This window comes from Balaenoptera musculus, chromosome 1 (genome assembly GCF_009873245.2).
Source record: "Balaenoptera musculus isolate JJ_BM4_2016_0621 chromosome 1, mBalMus1.pri.v3, whole genome shotgun sequence".
Classification (NCBI taxonomy): domain Eukaryota; kingdom Metazoa; phylum Chordata; class Mammalia; order Artiodactyla; family Balaenopteridae; genus Balaenoptera; species Balaenoptera musculus.
The window spans coordinates 129,841,096-129,861,239 of NC_045785.1; the positions used below are offsets into that span (position 1 = coordinate 129,841,096).

General features: G+C 35.2%; 1 protein-coding gene across 9 annotated transcripts in view; it reads left to right on the forward strand.

Annotated features, from left to right (window-relative positions):
* Positions 1-20,144, forward strand: part of RABGAP1L (RAB GTPase activating protein 1 like) — a 693,841-nt gene that overhangs the window by 130,078 nt on the left and 543,619 nt on the right. For all 9 annotated transcript variants that reach the window (XM_036844645.1, XM_036844610.1, XM_036844603.1 and 6 more), the window contains one exon: positions 920-1,086. In XM_036844645.1, coding sequence (XP_036700540.1) covers positions 920-1,086 — 167 coding nt within the window. The remainder of the gene's footprint in view (positions 1-919; positions 1,087-20,144) is intronic.

Genomic DNA, 20,144 nt, shown 5'->3' on the forward strand with positions numbered 1-20,144 from the left:
TCATAGCGAAACGGAAGAAAACCAATAGACACTGATCTAGAAAGTCTAGATTCAAATTAGAGGAAGGCTATGGTGAAGAAAACATTTTAAATAGTAACTGAAATTTTGACTGATAACAGTATACTGTTGTCTAAAAGCACTTGCCAGGACTCTGATATATATTTTATGTATATAAAATATATATACATACTATAAATATGTAGTGTGTATATATACTCTCTATATGTAGAGAGAGTATATATGTGTATGTGTACTCTATATGTTATATATAGAGAGAGTATATATAGCATATTTTATATGTTATATATAGAGTATATATATGAAAATTACGCATTAGAGCTTTGGTCAATGATTTTCCTGATGGTTAATATGTATTATGGGCAATGAGGGTACTGACAAATCTCTAGGGACTTCCCTTAAAGCATACAACATTGAAATATTAATAAAATTTTCCCAAACAAATTTAACATAATGAAGGTTGAGCATCTCTTCTCATTTGACAGTCCTTTGCATGCAACTTATCAAACAGACCTAATAATTTCTAGTATCTCTTTTTATAAAATGAAAGGGCAGATCTTTGTGATTTTTCAGGTTTTTTTTTTAAACCTGAAAGATAGTTTTAGTGTAAAAGACATTCTGAAATTTCTATTTTATTTATTTTTTTATATTAAGGGCCTGATTTTGAGAAGGAAAAATTAAAGTTGTCAGAGGAGATTTGAACATTTGATTAAGGTGGGATCAGGAGTGTTGAGAAACATACTTGGGAAACTTGGTTACCTACTTAATCTAAGTGACAATAAAACATTTAAAATTAGACATAGCAGGTAACAGGAGTATAAAGAACCTTAGTCCTTTAACTTTGTTTTCTTAAATAAGTAATAATAAAGCTGGCATAAAACACAGAAAATTTCTACTGCAGATAAACGAGTGTACATGACTGTGGCGGTGGATATGGTAGTCACGGAGGTGGTGGAGCCTGTCCGCTTTCTCCTGGAGACAGTAGTACGCGTGTACCCTGCAAACGAGCGATTTTGGTATTTCAGCAGAAAGACTTTCACGGAGACTTTCTTCATGAGGTTGAAACAGGTAGGACCTTTTTGTTCTTTTCACATAATACATTTTTTCCACCATTTTTTCTTTAATGCCAACATAATTTCTTAAATAGCAATAAAAAGCAATAGAATTCCTCAGATAATCAAATGATATTTAGAGTCAACCAACAGAGTATTTGAAAAATCCATATGTAGGTAATGTCAGTTGAAAAAAAACAACTAGTAATAATTATGTAGAAATTTGTTTTAGAAACCTGTAATGTGTACCTATAAAGTATCAACATACTTAATAGAAATAACGAATCTATATCTAAAACAACTTTTCTTCCTTTTATATACAATTACATAAAACCAAAAAGAAAGGGCACAGAAACATCGTATTAAGTAATAGTGAAAAAATTATGAAGTAATACATGACTAATTGTTATAGTTATTTCTACCTATATAATATTATGTGAAGGTGTTGTTTGACTTATTAGTAAGGTTATAAAATTATTTTAATATTAAATGAACAAAAGTAGGGTTTCTGTGAAGTTCTTAAATTAGGCAGTATAAGTAGGTAAAATACACTTTTTGTTATGTAATAAAGGAAGAAGGTAACAGTGAAAAATAATTTGAGTTCTAGTAGTGTCCATTTTATGAAATCAGAGTAAAATATTCTATTTGAGTGATGGAAATCCTTTTCATCCTGTTCAGTGCTCCCTCTCTCCCAAGTTTAAAAAAATGCTTGTTGCTTCATATACTATAATATGCAAAATGTAATGTGGTAAAAGCAAGCATCAGTTCAGTGAACAAATATAGAAGCCACTTAACCATTTTCATATTAAAAAAAAACTTGTCATTGCTCAGTTAGGCTTCATATATTAGATGCTTTGAAATTGTTGTGGTTTTCATCTTTCATAAAATTATTAGAGCTGTGGTTTGACACAGCTTTTATTACTGTGTAGACTGTTTTTTTTCTTTTAGTTTTTGTAGCATATTCTGATGAAGATAATATGAACAATATTTAAAATTTTAGTGTCCTGAGCATATTTTCATATTTTATTCTGAGATATTTTTCTCCCTTCCTTCTTTCTTTCTTTTCTTTTCTTTTTTTTTTTTTGGTAGCTTAATTGTTAATGACTATCAAAGAATTCATTTGTCATTTTGAGCCAAAGGATTATTCAGAGTTGCATAAGAGTGAATAAAGGAGCTGTATACAAAGTGGTTGTCATCATTCTAGTGACAATTAATATATTATTATGCTGTGAATTTTTCTTCCTTGAGACTTGATAAAAAGTTAGTTTCCCCCTCCCGCCCTGCCCCCCAAATTAGCTTTTTCTATATATATATATATGGCAAGATAAACAAGAGTACTGGAATTTATATATTTATATAAATTTCAAGAATATATATATTAGAGTGGATTTTTATTATTAAATGTTATTTTCGTATTTTTAAAACTACTGATGTTGAGTGACTGAGTGGTAAGTACCATGAGTTAAGAATTTCTTAGTACTAAAACATTAAAAATACTATTTGAGGCCATTTCATGTGAAATAAAAAGATTAAATTAGATTCACTTGTAATATTCAGCTCCAATAAATGTGAGACTGATTTAAATGAATATCAAATAAGAACATGGTTTCTAACTTTAGTGGTATAATTTAATTTCTTCAGTAGATATTGTGTTGTTCTGTTTATTATTATTTTTATTTCTTCTTGAGTCATTTTTGGTGATTTGTGTCTTTCAAGGAATCTTCAGTTTAATCAAGGATATTTAATTTATTGCTTAAAATATTACCTTTTTATTTTTAATGTTTTTAGGATCTGTAGGATCTGCTTTTATTTCTGATATTGGTAATTTATATATTCTCTCTTGTTTTTTGTTTTATCAGCCTAGCTAGAGGTCTATTAATTTTACTGATTTTATTCCCCCCCAAAGAACCAGATTTTGGGTTCATTGATTTCCCTATTGTTTTTCTGTTTTATCTTCTGTTGATTCCTTTTGCTTTCTTTTTTATTTCCTTTTTTTTTTTTCTGCTTTGGATTTAACTTGTTTTTCTAGCTTCTTCACATGAAGATTATATCACTGATTTTTTTTAAAAACTTTTTTTCCTAATATCTTTTAATTTTTAATGTTATAACTTTCCCTCTAACTTCTCAGAGTTGTTACAAGAAAACTCTGTTTCCTTTACTACTATTCACACCACTTCATTTCTGACACCAGATGGGTGAGTGTTTTTCCTATAGCAATTAATTCTCCAATTGGACACCAATTGGATGGCCTTACAATACAATTATGACACTAACTACCTGGAGTAGGCACAGACCCCACAGGTTAAGGGCTCAGTTCCACTAGACTGTGCCCCTCTTCCTTACTTCAGACACCAGTTGCAGGTCCAGGTTGTCCCCTGTGTTTCTGACCAACCAGCTATAACTTGGAGGTTCCCACAACCTCCTCCTCAGGTTTGATAATTTGCTAGAATGACTCACAGAACTCAGGAAAACAGTTTACTTAGTAGATTACCAGTTTATTATAAAAGGATACAGCTCTAGAACAGCCAGCTAGAAGAGATGCACAGGGCAAGGTATGGGGGAAGGTGTATGGAGTTTCCATGCCCTTTACATGCTCGCCACCCTCTCAGTACCTCCATGTGTTCACCAACCCAGAAGTTCTCTGAACACCTAAGTTAGGGTTTTTTATGGATGCTTCATTCTGTAGGCACAATTGAGTAAATCACTGGCTATTAGTGATTAACTCAAGTACCAGCTCCTTCCCCTTTCCTGGAGGTTGGGGGAGTGGGGCTGAAAGTTCCAACCTTCTATCGTGTGATTGATTCCTCTAGCATCCATCTTCCCCATCCCCCTGTATCCTCAGGGGCTTTCCAAAAGTCACCGCATTAACATAAATTCAAGTGTGTTTGAAAGAAGCTCATTAGGAATAACAAAAGATGCTCCTTTCACCTTTATTGCTCTGGAACTATTTCAGAAATGGGATAAAAACCAAATATTATAACAGAAGATGTTTCTTTCGCCTTTATTGCTATGGCACTGTTTCAGGAGCCAGGATGAATACCAAAATATATATTTCTTATTATATCACAGTATCACAGTTGTCATGATGAATAAATATGAATTCATGTTAGGCCCTTTAGGACAGTGCTTGTCACCTGGTGCATGTTCAGTAAATGTTAGCTATTATTGTTTTTATTAATGTTAATTAATACTTGTTTGTCTTCTATCTAGTCTCTATTTTTTTTGGGCAGAATCCTTTGTTTCTTAAGCCTAAAATAAATGAATGAATAAATGAACCAATAAATGAATAACTAACTCTGGTAGAAAGGTCAGGATTTTGGAGTGTGGTAAGGCAGAGGAGGGCATTTCAGTCAGAGACAAGAGTTGAGTCAGGTCATAGAACTCTGATGTAACATGATATGTTCAAGTTCTGTAGGAAATTAGATATTGCCGAAGCATCAGTGGGCATGGTGGGTAATTATTCTGAATAGGTAGGTCAGTACCATGCTTAGTCCTTTATCCTCAGGTTGGGAGAATTTTAAGCTGTGAATGACACTATATTTATAATTGGGAAAGGTCACTGTGACAGCAGTGAAAAAGATATTGATATTGGAGGCAATAAATATGAAGTAAGAAGGCTATTGTGGCCAAGATGAGAAATGATGGCGTGAAGAAAGGCGGTGGCAGTGGGGATAGTAGAAAAGATGAATTTGAGAGGCCTTAGGGAAGTAAGAATCAAGATCTGGTGTTTGATGTGACTTGAGGTTGAGGGAAAACAAGGGATCTAGGATTACTTTCAGGTGACTGGGTGGTTGTTGATCCTTTTGATTGAGATGTTACGGATTCCAAGCTTGCTCTGCTTGCTGCAATGAATCGGGGACGAGGTGTTGAGGCAAGGAATACGACTTTATTCAGAAAGCCGGCAGACGGAGAAGATGCCAGGCTAGTGTCTCTGATAAACCATCTTATCGGGGTTTGGATGCCAGCTTCTTTTATAGCACAGAGAGGGGGAGGAGATGAGTAAGTAAAGTCAAAAGGCCATAAGTTTTGCAAATACCCCCGTGGAATGGCCAGCCTCACGAGGGGATGTGTTAATTTCTTCTTCTTTCTTGAGACATCCACAGGTGGGTGGGGTGAGGTTGTCTCCCTGTGAACTGAACAGAGGCACTTTAGTTTAACATTCAGGCAGAGGGGCAGGTTTCCCTGAGGCAGGCCATTATGTATGATTATAATAACAAAAGCAACAATAAGCAAAGGTTAAAGTCAAAGAAACAGATCGAACCTGGAGTCCGATTTAGCTTTTCCCTGTTACAGAAATAGACTTTCAAGGAGAAATGTTTCGAGGCTCATGAGGAAAGCTAGCGGAGTTTCAGATATGCTGAATTTCACATTTCTGTGGAACTATTAGGTTTAGTAAGCAGTTGGATATTTGTATCCTAAGCTTGGGAAATAAAGATTTTAAAAGTGGTTAAAGCTTGAGAATTGTGACTAGGAGTAGGTAAATTACCCTGTGGCCAAGTGTTGAATGGGGAGACATTGAAAAGATTGGTATAGGAAGAGGATTGAGCCAAGTGAATGTAGAAGGATAAGCACAGATCTAGGGGTAAAATCACAAGAGCACGAGGCCAGGAAAGGTGAGGGAGGAAACTGTTTCCAGCAGGAGAGAATGCCTGCAGCATTAGGTACTTCAGGAAGGTTAGCTAAGGATTTGATTGGTAAATAAGAGACAAAGATCTTAGACTGTAAAACTTGGACAATTTCAGAGGAGTAATGGGGCAGAAGTTAGACTGCAGTTGATTGAGGCTTGAATGGGAGACAAAATGTCATAATTCACCTCTGCAACTGGGAACAAAAGAGAAGCTGGGTACAAATCCAAAGTATTAGGGTACACTTTATTTTATATACAACTTTTATATACAAAGTTAGAATTTTAGAAAATTCAGTCTCTGTTTCTATTTTTCCTGGGTTTGGAAGTCAAACCCTCTGCTAGTGATTTTGCTGAATGAATACCCATCAAAATATGGAGTCAAGTGCTGAAAACCTTTTGTTGCCAACATTTAGAGGAATGTCATAGCAGGTATTTTGAAAGTGAACTAATTTCTTTCTTCAGAAATAGTATAGTTAAGATATTATGTACAAACTGGCAACTAGTAGATAAAAAAGTTCTGGAGGTCTAATGCACAGCTTAGTGATTGTAGTCAGCAGTCTAGTGTGCCCTTTTTCCACGGATTCCTCAAGGGTGGATTCAGTCAACCATTAATCAGTCTGTGGATCAGTCCATGGATCAGTTCCTAGTTGGTTGAATCTGTGGATGCAGAACCTGCAGATACATAGGGCCAACTGTACTATGTCCCTTTTATATAAGGGACACAAGCATCCATAGATTTTTGTGTCCATGGAGGGGTCCTGAATCCAATCTTTCCATAGATAGCAAGGAATGACTGTACTGTATTATAAATTTTAAAGTTGCTAATAGACTAGATCATAATTGTTCTCACCACAAGAAAGAAATGATAAAGATGTGACATGATAGAGGTGTTAGCTAATGCTACAGTGGTAATCGTATTGCAGTATATAAATGTATCAACACGTTGTACACTTTACACAATGTTACATGTCAGTTATATCTCAATAAAAAAGAAATTATGCATCACTTGATATTTTCTTTTTTTAAAAATTTATTAATTCATGGGAGGACTTTCAAAACAGCTGAAAGCAAAATTAGAATTTTGGAAGGTTCTGCTGCTTCAAATTTTATGTGCTTATTATTCTGTCATTTCAAAGTGATTTTTTTTTTTTTTTTTTTTTTTTTTTAGAAATTTCATGTAATGTCTGAAACATTTATATTAACATATTTCCATACAAATAACCCAATGAAAGTTTAGTATTAGTTGTTTTGTTTGTTTTTTTTATACTGCAGGTTCTTATTAGGCATCAGTTTTATACACATCAGTGTATACATGTCAATCCCAATTGCCCAATTCAGCACACCACCATCCCCACCTCACCGCAGTTTTCCCCCCTTGGTGTCCATATGACCATTCTCTACATTTGTGTCTCAACTTCTGCCCTGCAAACTGGCTCATCTGTACCATTTTTCTAGGTTCCACATACATGCATTAATATACGATATTTGTTTTTCTCTTTCTGACTTACTTCACTCTGTATGACAGTCTCTAGATCCATCCACGTCTCAACAAATGACTCAATTTCGTTCCTTTTTATGGCTGATCAAAGTGATTTTTTAAATGACAGTTTTGAAGTACCCCAAAATAGAATTCATATTGAAGATACTCATAACTTTAAACTATAGTGACATCACCTGTTGCTACACTAATAAATTGCCGAAGAAGTAATTTGATGAATTATTATTTCTTCCTTTTCCTATTACTGAAAATAAATGCTGTGAGTCCCATCATAAGATGTTTATTGGCAGGATTCTTTGATAGGAAAGTTATAACCTTTGTAGTAGTGTTTTTGTTTTGTTTTGTTTTATAATTTTTAAAATCATAGAATAATTTTATATTCTTCTGGTTGTATTTTGCCTAAAGAACGATAAGACATTTAGGTGTTACCACTTACTTTCAGATTTGCTTTGTATTGTACTATACAGTGTATCTTACTATGAGACTACATCAAAGGAAATAAAATTGAATAAAGCAGTATTTCATTCTGGGTACTGAAATGAGAATAGGTCAGTTATTATAGGCCTTCATTGAAAACTTGAGGAGTTATTAGTTGATTGAAAAGGATTTATTCTGAAAAATTAGTATTTAAAGATTTGAAATGGTAAGCCAGAAAGGAGAGAATCCTTATGTACATATACTCTTTTGCAATGCATTTAAAAAGTAATATGCCAGTTGTTAAGAAAAGCAAGATGGCAAGCACAGTGACTTGGGATCCTTTCATTAAGTGTTAGCATTCCTTTCCCTTGTCTTTCATTTGTGGAGTTTAAGAAATTACACATTACTACATTACCAAGGCCACATTACCAAGTGGCCTATTAGTGAGGAATAAATGATCCTCATATCTAAAGACTTTTAGTGTGTTGAAGATTTAATAAATAAAACAAAAGGCTTATCACCTGGAGAAAAATGTGACAAGGAAGAGCTACTTGGGCATGATGGGGAAGTAGCAACCTAATTGATATTTAATAATGAAATTTTGCTTATTTCATAGTCAGATATACTTACTTTAGGTCCAGATAATATTCTTGTACTTAAGACTATGGTCTTACTCTTAAAATACTACTTGTTTGAAATTTTGAAATGAAATTATTTTTTATGGACAGAAGTACCTGCTTTTGTTCACAGTAATGGTGTGCAACATTTTTAGCTGTGTTGTTCTTCATAAAAATATTTTCTACTTTTTGCTTGTGCCAAAATGTAGTAAAAATTGATAACAGCAGTTATGTTAGGCATAAAAGAGCAGAAGCATATGGAGATGGGAGCTTGGAAAATGCAACACTTAACTTCATTGAACTCAGTGATCTTTTATTTTATAAATTAGGCATTTATGAATACTATAGAGTTTCAAGAAAAATAGGAGCAGATTTAGCTGCTTAGATGAAGTTAGTGTAAAATAGAGTTCAGTTGTCAAGGGGTCAGCTGAGTCAGCAGCATTGAAAACATGTAGGGGGTGGTTCTTGAATTCTTGCTTAATTTGGGAATGTGTGATAAACTACAAAGAACAATTTGAGGCAATTGAGAAAAAACAGTGTTATGAAGAAAGAAATGCTTATATAATATTCATTTTAAAGATACTTTTAACAAATGTTGTTTACATTAGATTAGTTTAGGAAATCCAGAAGATTTTGAGGCCAGCTCATGTTTTAGTGTAGATTTTTTTTTTAATTTTTTAAATTTTTTAAAAAATTTTTTAGTGTAGATTGACATTTCTTCAGATACAAAGCACATGTTGTAGAATTAGTAAGGTTTAAATAATTTAAATAATTTCTATTAGCATATCTGATTATCATGATGAACAAATTTTCTGAAAAAAAAATGTGTTGCTGCTTATTATGGAGATTTTTAAAATCTAATAATAATAAAAAATTAAGTTATGTTTAGTTATTGGAGCATCTGGCCTAAAAAGACATAGTGAAATTTACATTTGATTGAGAAGGAATCACCTATTCCAGTTTAGATACGTAGTGTATGTGGGTTAATAGTATTCCTGAATTTTTTTTTCATCTCTAAAATTGTATGCCATTTGAATTAGTGAATTATATAAACAGTTTTTAGCACAAATAATTCCATGACTGTTGTAGTCAAGTTAATTCAAAGTTAATTTATAATATCTATTGTAGTGGCACAGCAAGGATAAGATATTTAAAATACAACCTTATCCCCAAAGGAACTTTGTATCACCTCCTATTAATAAGGAAATATATAAAGATTACCATTTTACAAGGAGGGTTATGATAAATACTAGGTGAAAATAATGTACAGAATGCTGTGGGGTTTAGAAAAAGGAGGGACAATAGTAGTAGAATGACACAAAGTGGTGGTTAAAAGGAGTTCCTTTGAGGGTATATGTGAGTCGTTTTCTGTGATCACAGCACAGAGGGAATATTGTAGGGGTGGAAAAAATTTCCCTTCTTCCCTTTTAGATTCTTTGGCTTATCTAATATTTAAATAAATATAAGGCAGATTAACAGGAGGAAAATTTAATTATGTACATATGGGAGCACCATAAAGATATGAAGACACAAAAGGTTGCTGGTAATTGAAACTTATATACCATCCTGAGCCAAAGAAAGGGGAGGGATCTATGGATACAAAGGGGAGGGAGGCCATTCACAAGAAGGGACAGATGTTTGGAAAACAAAGGTTGCCCTATTATACAGATAAGTTTCTTAGGTAAAAAGGTATCTCTGGTAATAGCTCTCTTCCTTTGCTCTGTAAATTTAGGCAATTGAGGGAGAGGTAAAAGAGCTTTCCTGAATCTGCTAGGTTTTGATTGCCTTTAGCTCAAAATAGTAATCCTTATGCTTGTCACTGAACTCATGTTTGGCTGCTCGCCGCTCGCTGCTCGAAAGCCAATACTCATGTGAAAGCCAATACTCGTTGTTTAGAAAGGAAAGGTTGCTTTATTCAGGAGGCCGGCAACCTGGGGAGAAGGCAGACTCGTGTCCAAGAACCAATTCCTAAGATTCTGCTTGACCATGAAAGTTTTTTAAAGGGAGAAAGGGGAAGCTAATCGCATTTAATCATTTGGGGAGGGGATCAGAGTCTGTGTTATCTTCCACTGTGTCCAGACTTTCTTCTCATTGGTTGGTGGTGAGGTAACAGGGTGGTGTTCCAGGAATCTGGTGCTCTACCTGGGGGGGGGGGGGGCCTTAGTTCCTGCAGAAGAACTCAAAGATATGTTGTTATGTATATTCCTTGAGCAAGAACCACGTCTCTGTCCTATGCTGCACTGTTGTTTCTTGACTGTTCCTCATTTCTTTCTGCATTCCCACCCTTCCCTAATTAGTACCTGTTTGAATCTTCCCTTTGGTACTCAGGGAAGATCTGGGAGGCTGAATGAAGCTCATTTCCTACAAACAAGAAATGGGGAACACGGAAAGGATTTGTACCCTAGAGCAGCAGTCCCCAACCTTTTTGGCACCCAGGACCGGTTTCTTTGAAGACAATTTTTCCACGGACCGGGGTGGGGGTGGGTGATGGTTCAGGCGGTAATGAAAGCTATGGGGAGCGATGGGGAGTGGCAGAGGAAGCTTCGCTCACTCACCCACTGCTCACCTCCTGCTGTGTGGCCCGGCTCCTGACAGGCTGCGGACTAGTACGGGGATTGGAGACTCCTGCCCTAGAGCGCCCCATAGGGTCCTGCTTGGTTTCATGCTAATGTGGCATATTTTGGGGTGACAAATTCTGCTCCCCTGCAGTATATTTGAGCATGTAAGATACTGTCTGTGCTATCACTTTGTAGACTGTAAAGTGACACAAAAGGGTAACCCCAAATATTAATGATTTGATTCTGATAGTAGGCATGAGGCTAGTTCCCCATTCTGTCATTTGGTAGTTGTGTCCATGAGCTTCAACTGCTTCATGTGTAAAATGCAGGTAAAAATAATACCTACCATGTAGCGTTGTTTGCTCATTTACTTATTAATTAAATAAACATTTATTAAGTGCCTGCTCTGACAGATCACTATTGTAGACATTGGGGATATAGTGGTAAATGCTGCAGATGAAGTCCCTGCTTCATGAAGCTTACATTCTATGTATGGAGGATACATGGAGGGGACAGACGGGCAGGCAAACAAATGGCAAGATAGCAGATAGTAACAGAGTGCTATGATGACTTGGTGGATATTGGGTGGTCAAGGAAGGCCTCTGTAAGAAAGTGTCATTTAAATGTCTGGGATCTGAGTGACAAGAGGGGACTTACCAAATGAAGATCCAGGGAAAAAGACCTTTCAAGGGATGAGCTTGGGTTGCTGCCAGGATTGAATGCTTGCTATCCTTATTGTTATTAACATAATTATTTGCCCAGAAAGATTTCTAGAAGAGCACTAGAATAGGATATGGAAGCCACTTTTGCTTCTTAGTTATTCTGCATATTGTACCACAGGTTAGACATCTCATGCCTCAAAGTGTTATATCATTTAACAGCACAAAACAGTAACCAGAAGTAACACTTCTATAGCACTTACTATGTGCTGAGTACTGTTCCAAGTACTTTACCTGTTTTTTTTGGTTTTTTTTTTTTTGCGTCTGCTAGGAATAAAATTTACCTTCAGAAAAGAGAAGTCTCATGAAACAGGAGAGAAGGGTGTTAGGGTGGAAGAAATTTTCCTCTACTCTTTTAGGTTCTTCTGGCTGGCCTAAGAATTACATTGACATGAGATAGATTAACAGGAGAAAATCAAACAAAAGTTTAGTAACATGTATACATGGTAGAGACCCAGGAAAACTGAGTAATTCTCCAAAATGGCTGAAGCCCTTCCTTCAATACTATCTTCAGTTGAAGACAAAAGAGGATGTTGGGGGTAGCGTTTTGGAACTTCAGAGGGAAAAAAGGCAGTTCGCATGGAGATGGAAAAGCAAATATTTGGTAAATAGATGTTTGCTGGGCCATGCAGAGACAGTGGGACACAGAATGGACTGTGACCTCTAGGCCCTGCTGAGTTTCCCCCAGCACACCTAGCCCATATCCTTTGCAGACATCTCTTATTGCAGCTCTGTTCCACGAACAGGCCCTCTATCTAAATTTAGGCAGTTAGGGAGAAGGTCAAAGATTTTTCCTGAGTCTTTTTGGCCTTGATTTGTTCCATCTCTAAATAACTTGCATGCCAAAGAGACATTTTGGGGTGGCAAATTTTGCTCCCCTACAAGGGGAAGTTACAGAGAAATGAGAGGCAGAGTCATAATGTCCAAGAGACCTAAAGTAAGACTGGAGGTCAAGTGTTAAGGGGGAGGAGAAGCTTCTCTCTTGACAAGTCTGTTCTCCAAAGGCCATCATCCTGTTTTGTGTTTTCAGTCAAGAGATAGTTTAGAGGGAGGAGGCTTGTCTGAAGAAAAGGGTAGGTTTTAGGGAATGACAAAAGTTCATCACAGTCTTATCTGCTCTCAGAAGCTCCTGTGGCTTGGCCCTTAATAGCGGAAAGTGAGCCACCTCTTCTTTCCTCTCTAGGAGAGCATGAGCCAGGCTGGAAGTAGAAGTAGCTGCCCTTTCTTAGATCTTTTTTCCTAGCACAGGCCTCATTTAGGCTTTTTATGGGCTCTGGGCTAAATATAGGTTTAATGTTAAAATAACTTTTTTTTTGGTCCTCCTCCCAAATCTCTTCTTTGCTTTCAGGTGCCTTAACATTCCTTTCAGTTGGAGGCAAAGTCTTTTATCAGTTATTAGAGTTAAAAAGCATAAAAGGAAAATTCCCTTTTGAAGATGCATGTTGATTTGAACCTGTTTAAATCAAAGTATAATCAGTTGGAATGGATAAATTGGGAATTTGGGATTAGCAGATACACACTACTATATAAATTAGATAAAAACAAGGACCTACTGTATAGCACAGGGAACTATATTCAATATCTTGTAATAATGTATAATTGAAAGAAATCTGGAAAAGAATATATACATATATATATACACACACACATACACACATGCTTATAAAACTGAATCACTTTGCTGTATACCTGAAACATTGTAAATCAACTATACTTCAATTGAAAAAAGTATAATCAGTAAATTACCAAGAGTAACTATGTGAGGTGAAGGATGTTATTGTGGTAGTTATTTTGCAATATATATTGATATAGTGTATCAGATCATTATGCTGTACACCTTAAACTTGGTGCATTTTTTCTAAGTTGTCCAATTAATATGCATAGGGCCATTTGCAGTATTTATTTATTATCCATTTGATGTCATGGGGTCTGTAGTGATATCCACTCTTTTGTTCCTGGTATTGGTAATTTGTATCTTCTTTCTTTTTCACTTTGTGAATTTTAGAGGTTTATCAATTTATTGGTCTTTGTAAAGAACTACCTTTTGGTTTCATTGATTTTTAATTTTTTCTGCCCCCGGTTTTATTGATTTGTGCTGTTATCTTTATTTTCTCACTTCTGCTAGTTTTAGATTATTTTGCACTTCTTTTCCGAGTTTCTTAAGGTGGAAGTTTAGGTTATTGATTTTTGGATGCCTCACTTGAAATACTTATAAGCATTTATAGCTCTAAATCTCCCTATGTACGCTGTTTAGATGTATCCCACTAATTTTGATTTATTGTATTTTCGTTCAGTTCAAAATATTTTCTGATTTGAGCCTTCCTCTTTGGCTTAGATCCATGGAGTATTTAGAAGTGTGTTATTTTATTCCCAAGTATTTGGGGATTTTTCAGATGTATTTCTGTTGTTGATTTCCAGTTTACTTGTATCACGGTCACTAAACATATTATTTCACATTTAAAAATTTTCTTAAAGTTTGTTTTATAATCCAGGAAATGGTTTGTTTTGGTGAATGTTCCATGTGCATTTGAAAAGAATGTGTACTCTGCTGTTACTCGGTGGAGTGGTATATAAATATCAGATCCTGCTGTTGATGGTGTTCAGTTCTTCTATAACATTGCTGAATTTTTGTAAACTTCTTTTCATTACTGTGAGAGGAATGTTCACGTCTCCAATTATAAATGTGAATTGGTCCATCTCCTTTCATTTCTATGAATTTTTCGCTTCATATGTTTGAGAGCCTGTTGTTAGGTGCATACACTTACAAGATTCTTATGTGTTCTTGTTGGATTCATCCTTTTAACATGGTGCAGTGTCCTTCTTTATACGTAGTGATTTTTTTTTCTTGCTTGGTAGTCTGCTTTGTCTTTTATTAATATAGTCTCTTCAGCTTTCTTTTGATTAGTGTTTTTGTGGTATGTCTTCTAAGCTCTTCAACTTGCCTATGTCACTATATTTAAAGTGGGTTTTTTTGTAGACAGAAAATAGTTTTCTTTTTTTAAGCATAATCTGAGAATTTTGTTTTTTAATTGTTTAGGCAGTTTATATTTAACATAAATATTGATATGTTTAAGTTTACCATTTTATTATTTGTTTCCTACTTGTTTCTTATTTTACATTTCTTTATTTCTCCTTTGCTGTCATCTTTTGGATTATTTGAACAGTTAGTATTTCATTTTTATTATATTTCTTTATATAATTATTTTAATGGTTGCTCTAGGGTTTGAGGTCTTTGTTTCTTAAATATAACAGAAATGCAATAAAAATTTGGTTGGTTTAAACGTCACCACTTAACTTTTCATGGCTGTCTTCTTTTTTTTTCTATGTTTAATGTAGTAGAGAGTTTTACATTTCATTATTTGCTAAATGATTTGAAAAAGTACCCGAAATTTGATTTATGGTTCAAAAGTAATTCTTGAAAACAGTGAATAATTAAAGTAGTTTTATATTTATAATTTAAATGGATTACAGTACAGGTAGATGTTAGAGATATTATTTCTCTATCTATGCCTATATTATTCTTTTTTTTTGATTTTTAGAATTTTATTTATTTTTTTATACAGCAGGTACTCATTAGTTATCCATTTTACACACATCAGTGTATACATGTCAATCCTAATCGCCCAATTCATCACACCACCCCCCCCCCCCACCCCCCCACCACTTTTCCCCCTTGGTGTCCATATGTCTGTTCTCTACATCTGTGTCTCTATTTCTGCCCTGCAGACCAGTTCATCTGTACCATTTTTCTAGATTCCACATATATGCATTAATATACGATATTTGTTTTTATCTCTTTCTGACTTACTTCACTCTGTATGACAGTCTCTAGATCCATCCACGTCTCTACAAATGACCCAATTTCATTCCATTTTATGGCTGAGTCATATTCCATTGTATATATGTACCACATCTTCTTTATCCATTCGTATGTTGATGGGCATTTAGGTTGCTTCCATGTCTCGGCTATTGTAAATAGTGCTGCAGTGAACATTGGGGTACATATGTCCCTTTGAATTATGGTTTTCTCTGGGTATATGCCCAGTAGTTGGATTGCTGGGTCGTATGGTAATTCTATTTTTAGTTTTTTAAGGAACCTCCATACTGTTCTCCATAGTGGCTGTATCAGTTTACATTCCCACCAATAGTGAAAGAGGGTTCCCTTTTCTCCACACCCTCTCCAGCATTTGTTGTTTGTAGATTTTCTGATGATGCCCATTCTAACTGGTGTGAGGTGATACCTCATTGTAGTTTTGATTTACATTTCTCTAATAATTAGTGATGTTGAGCAGCTTTTCATGTGCTTCTTGGCCATCTGTATGTCTTCTTTGGAGAAATGTCTATTTAGGTCTTCTGCCCATTTTTGGATTGGGTTGTTTTTTTTTTTAACATTGAGCTGTATGAGCTGTTTATGTATTTTGGAGATTAATCCATTTATTATTTCCATTACTCTAGGAGGTGGATCAAAAAAGATCTTGCTGTGATTTATGTCAAAGAGTGTTCTTCCTGTGTTTTCCTCTAAGAGTTTTATAGTGTCCGGTCTTACATTTAGGTCTCGAATCCATTTTGAGTTTATTTTTGTGTATGGTGTTAAGGAGTGTTCTAATTTCATTCTTTTCCATGTAACTGTCCAGTTTTCCCAGCACCACTTATTGAAGAGGCTGTCTTTTCTCCATTGTATATCCTTGCCTCCTTTGTCATAGATTAGTTGACCATAGGTGCGTGGGTTTATCTCTGGGCTTTCTATCCTGTTCCATTGATCTATATTTCTATTTTTGTGCCAGTACCATATTGTCTTGATTACTGTGGCTTTGTAGTATAGTCTGAAGTCAGGGAGTCTGATTCCTCCAGCTCCCTTTTTTTCCCCTCAAGACTGCTTTGGCTGTTTGGGGTCTTTTGTGTCTTCAAACAAATTTGAAGATTTTTTGTTCTAGTTCTGTAAAACATGCCAGTGGTAACTTGGTAGGGATTGCATTGAATCTGTAGATTGCTTTGGGTAGTATAGTCATTTTCCCAATATTGATTCTTCCAATACAAGAACATGGTATATCTCTCTATCTGTTTGTATCATCTTTAATTTCTTTCATCAGTGTCTTATAGTTTTCTGCGTACAGGTCTTTTGTCTCCCTAGGTAGGTTTATTCCTAGGTATTTTATTCTTTTTGTTGCAATGGTGAATGGGAGTGTTTCCATAATTTCTCTTTCAGATTTTTCATCAATAGTGTATAGGAATGCAAGATATTTCTGTGCATTAATTTTGTATCCTGCAACTTTACCAAATTCATTAATTAGCTCTATTAGTTTTCTGGTGGTATCCTTAGGATTCTCTATGTATAGTATCATGTCATCTGCAAACAGTGACAACTTTACTTCTTCTTTTCTGATTTGGATTCCTTTTATTTCTTTTTCTTCTCTGATTGCCATGGCTAGGACTTTCAAAACTATGTTGAGTAATAGTGGTGAGAGTGGACATCCTTGTCTTGTTCCTCATCTTAGAGGAAATGGTTTCAATTTTTCACCATTGAGAGTGATGTTTGCTGTGGGTTTATCATATATGGCCTTTATTATGTTGAGGTAGGTTCCCTCTATGCCCACTTTCTGGAGAGTTTTTATCATAAATGGGTGTTGAATTTTGTCAAAAGCTTTTTCTGCATCTATTGAGATGATCATATGGTTTTTATTCTTCAGTTTGTTAATATGGTGTAACACATTGATTGATTTGCGTATATTGAACAATCCTTGCATCCCTGGGATAAATCCCACTTGATCATGGTGTATGATCCTTTTAATGTGTTGTTGGATTCTGTTTGCTAGTATTTTGTTGAGGATTTTTGCATCTATATTCATGAGTGATATTGATCTGTGATTTTCTTTTTTTGTAGTATCTTTGTCTGGTTTTGGTATCAGGGTGATGGTGGCCTCATAGAATGCATTTGGGAGTGTTCCTTTCTCTGCAATTGTTTGGAAGAGTTTGAGAAGGATGGGTGTTAGCTCTTCTCTAAATGTTTGATAGAATTCACCTGTGAAGCCATCTGGTCCTGGACTTTTGTTTGTTGGAAGATTTTTAATCACAGTTTCAATTTCATTACTTGTGATTGGTCTGTTCATATTTTCTGTTTTTTCCTGGTTCAGTCTTGGAAGGTTATACCTTTCTAAGAATTTGTCCATTTTTTCCAGGTTGTCCATTTTATTGGCATAGAGTTGCTTGTGGTAGTCTCCTAGGATGCTTTGTATTTCTGCGGTGTCTGTTGTAACTTCTCCGTTATCATTTCTAATTTTGTTGTTTTGAGTCCTCCCCCTCTTTTTCTTGAGTCTAGCTAATGGTTTATCAATTTTGTTTAACTTCTCAAAGAACCAGCTTTTAGTTTTATTGATCTTTGCTATTGTTTTCTTTGTTTCTATTTCATTTATTTCTGCTCTGTTCTTTATGATTTCTTTCCTTCTGCTAACTTTGGGTTTTGTTTGTTCTTCTTTCTCTAGTTCCTTTAGGTGTAAAGTTAGATTTATTTATTTATTTATTTTTTAAACATCTTTATTGAAGTATAATTGCTTCACAATGGTGTGTTAGTTTCTGCTTTATAACAAAGTGAATCAGCTACCCATATACACACGTTCCCATATCTCCTCCCTCCTGCATCTCCCTCCCTCCCATCCTCCCCATCCCACCCCCCCAGGCGGTCACAAAGCACTGAGCTGATCTCCCTGTGCTATGCGGCTGCTTCCCACTAGCTATCTATTTTATATTTGGTAGTGTATATATGTCCATGACACTCTCTCACCCTGTCACATCTCACCCTTCCCCCTCCCCATATCCTCAAGTCCATTCTTTAGTAAGTCTGTGTCTTTATTCCCATCTTGCCACTAGGTTCTTCATGACCTTTTTTTTTTTTTTTTCCTTAGATTCCATATATATGTGTTAGCATTCTGTATGTATTTTTCTCTTTCTGACTTACTTCACTCTGTATGACAGACTCTAACTCCATCCACCTCATTACAAATACCTCCATTTCATTTCTTTTTATGGCTGAGTAATATTCCATTGTATATATGTGCCACATCTTCTTTATCCATTCATCCGATGATGGACACTTAGGTTGCTTCCATGTCCTGGCTATTGTAAATAGAGCTGCAATGAACATTGTGGTACATGACTCTTTTTGAATTATGGTTTTCTCAGGGTATATGCCCAGTAGTGGGATTGCTGGGTCGTATGGTAGTTCTATTTTTAGTTTTTTAAGGAACCTCCATACTGTTCTCCATAGTGGCTGTATCAATTTACATTCCCACCAACAGTGCAAGAGTGTTCCCTTTTCTCCACACCCTCTCCAGCATTTATTGTTTGTAGATTTTTTGATGATGGCCATTCTGACCGGTGTGAGATGATACCTCATTGTAGTTTTGATTTGCATTTCTCTAATGATTAATGATGTTGAGCATTCTTTCATGTGTCTGTTGGCCATCTGTATATCTTCTTTGGAGAAATGTCTATTTAAGTCATCTGCCCATTTTTGGATTGGGTTTTTTGTTTTTTTGTTATTGAGCTGCATGAGCTGCTTGTAAATCTTGGAGTTTAATCCTTTGTCAGTTGCTTCATTTGCAAATATTTTCTCCCATTCTGAGGGTTGTCTTTTGGTCTTGTTTATGGTTTCCTTTGCTGTGCAAAAGCTTTTAAGTTTCATTAGGTCCCATTTGTTTATTTTTGTTTTTATTTCCATTTCTCTAGGAGCTGGGTCAAAAAGGATCTTGCTGTGATTTATGTCATAGAGTGTTCTGCCTATGTTTTCCTCTAAGAGTTTGATAGTGTCTGGCTTTACACTTAGGTCTTTAATCCATCTTGAGTTTATTTTTGTGTATGGTGTCAGGGAGTGTTCTAATTTCATACTTTTACATGTACCTGTCCAATTTTCCCAGCACCACTTATTGAAGAGGCTGTCTTTTCTCCACTGTATATGCTTGCCTCCTTTATCAATGATAAGGTGACCATATGTGCGTGGGTTTATCTCTGGGCTTTCTATCCTGTTCCATTGATCTATATTTCTGTTTTTGTGCCAGTACCAAACTGTCTTGATTACTGTAGCTTTGTAATATAGTTTGAAGTCAGGGAGCCTGATTCCTCCAGCTCCATTTTTCGTTCTCAAGATTGCTTTGGCTATTCGAGGTCTTTTGTGTCTCCATACAAATTGTGAAATTTTTTGTTCTAGTTCTGTGAAAAATGCCAGTGGTAGTTTGATAGGGATTGCATTGAATCTGTAGATTGCTTTGGGTAGTAGAGTCATTTTCACAGTGTTGATTCTTCCAATCCAAGAACATGGTATATCTCTCCATCTATTTGTATCTCTTTAATTTCTTTCATCAGTGTCCTATAATTTTCTGCATACAGGTCTTTTGTCTCCTTAGGTAGGTTTATTCCTAGATATTTTATTCTTTTTGTTGCAATGGTAAACGGGAGTGTTTTCTTAATTTCATAAAGTTAGATTTATATTATTCTTATTTTGTTTAGAGTCTCGTATGTTGGTATAAACATTGAAATAATAATAATAGTAGTAAAAATTTGTTCCAGGCACTTTGGTTTATGTTCAAAGTATTGTTATATTTAATCTTCTGAATAATTTTAAGGTGGTTTATTTCCATTTTATTGA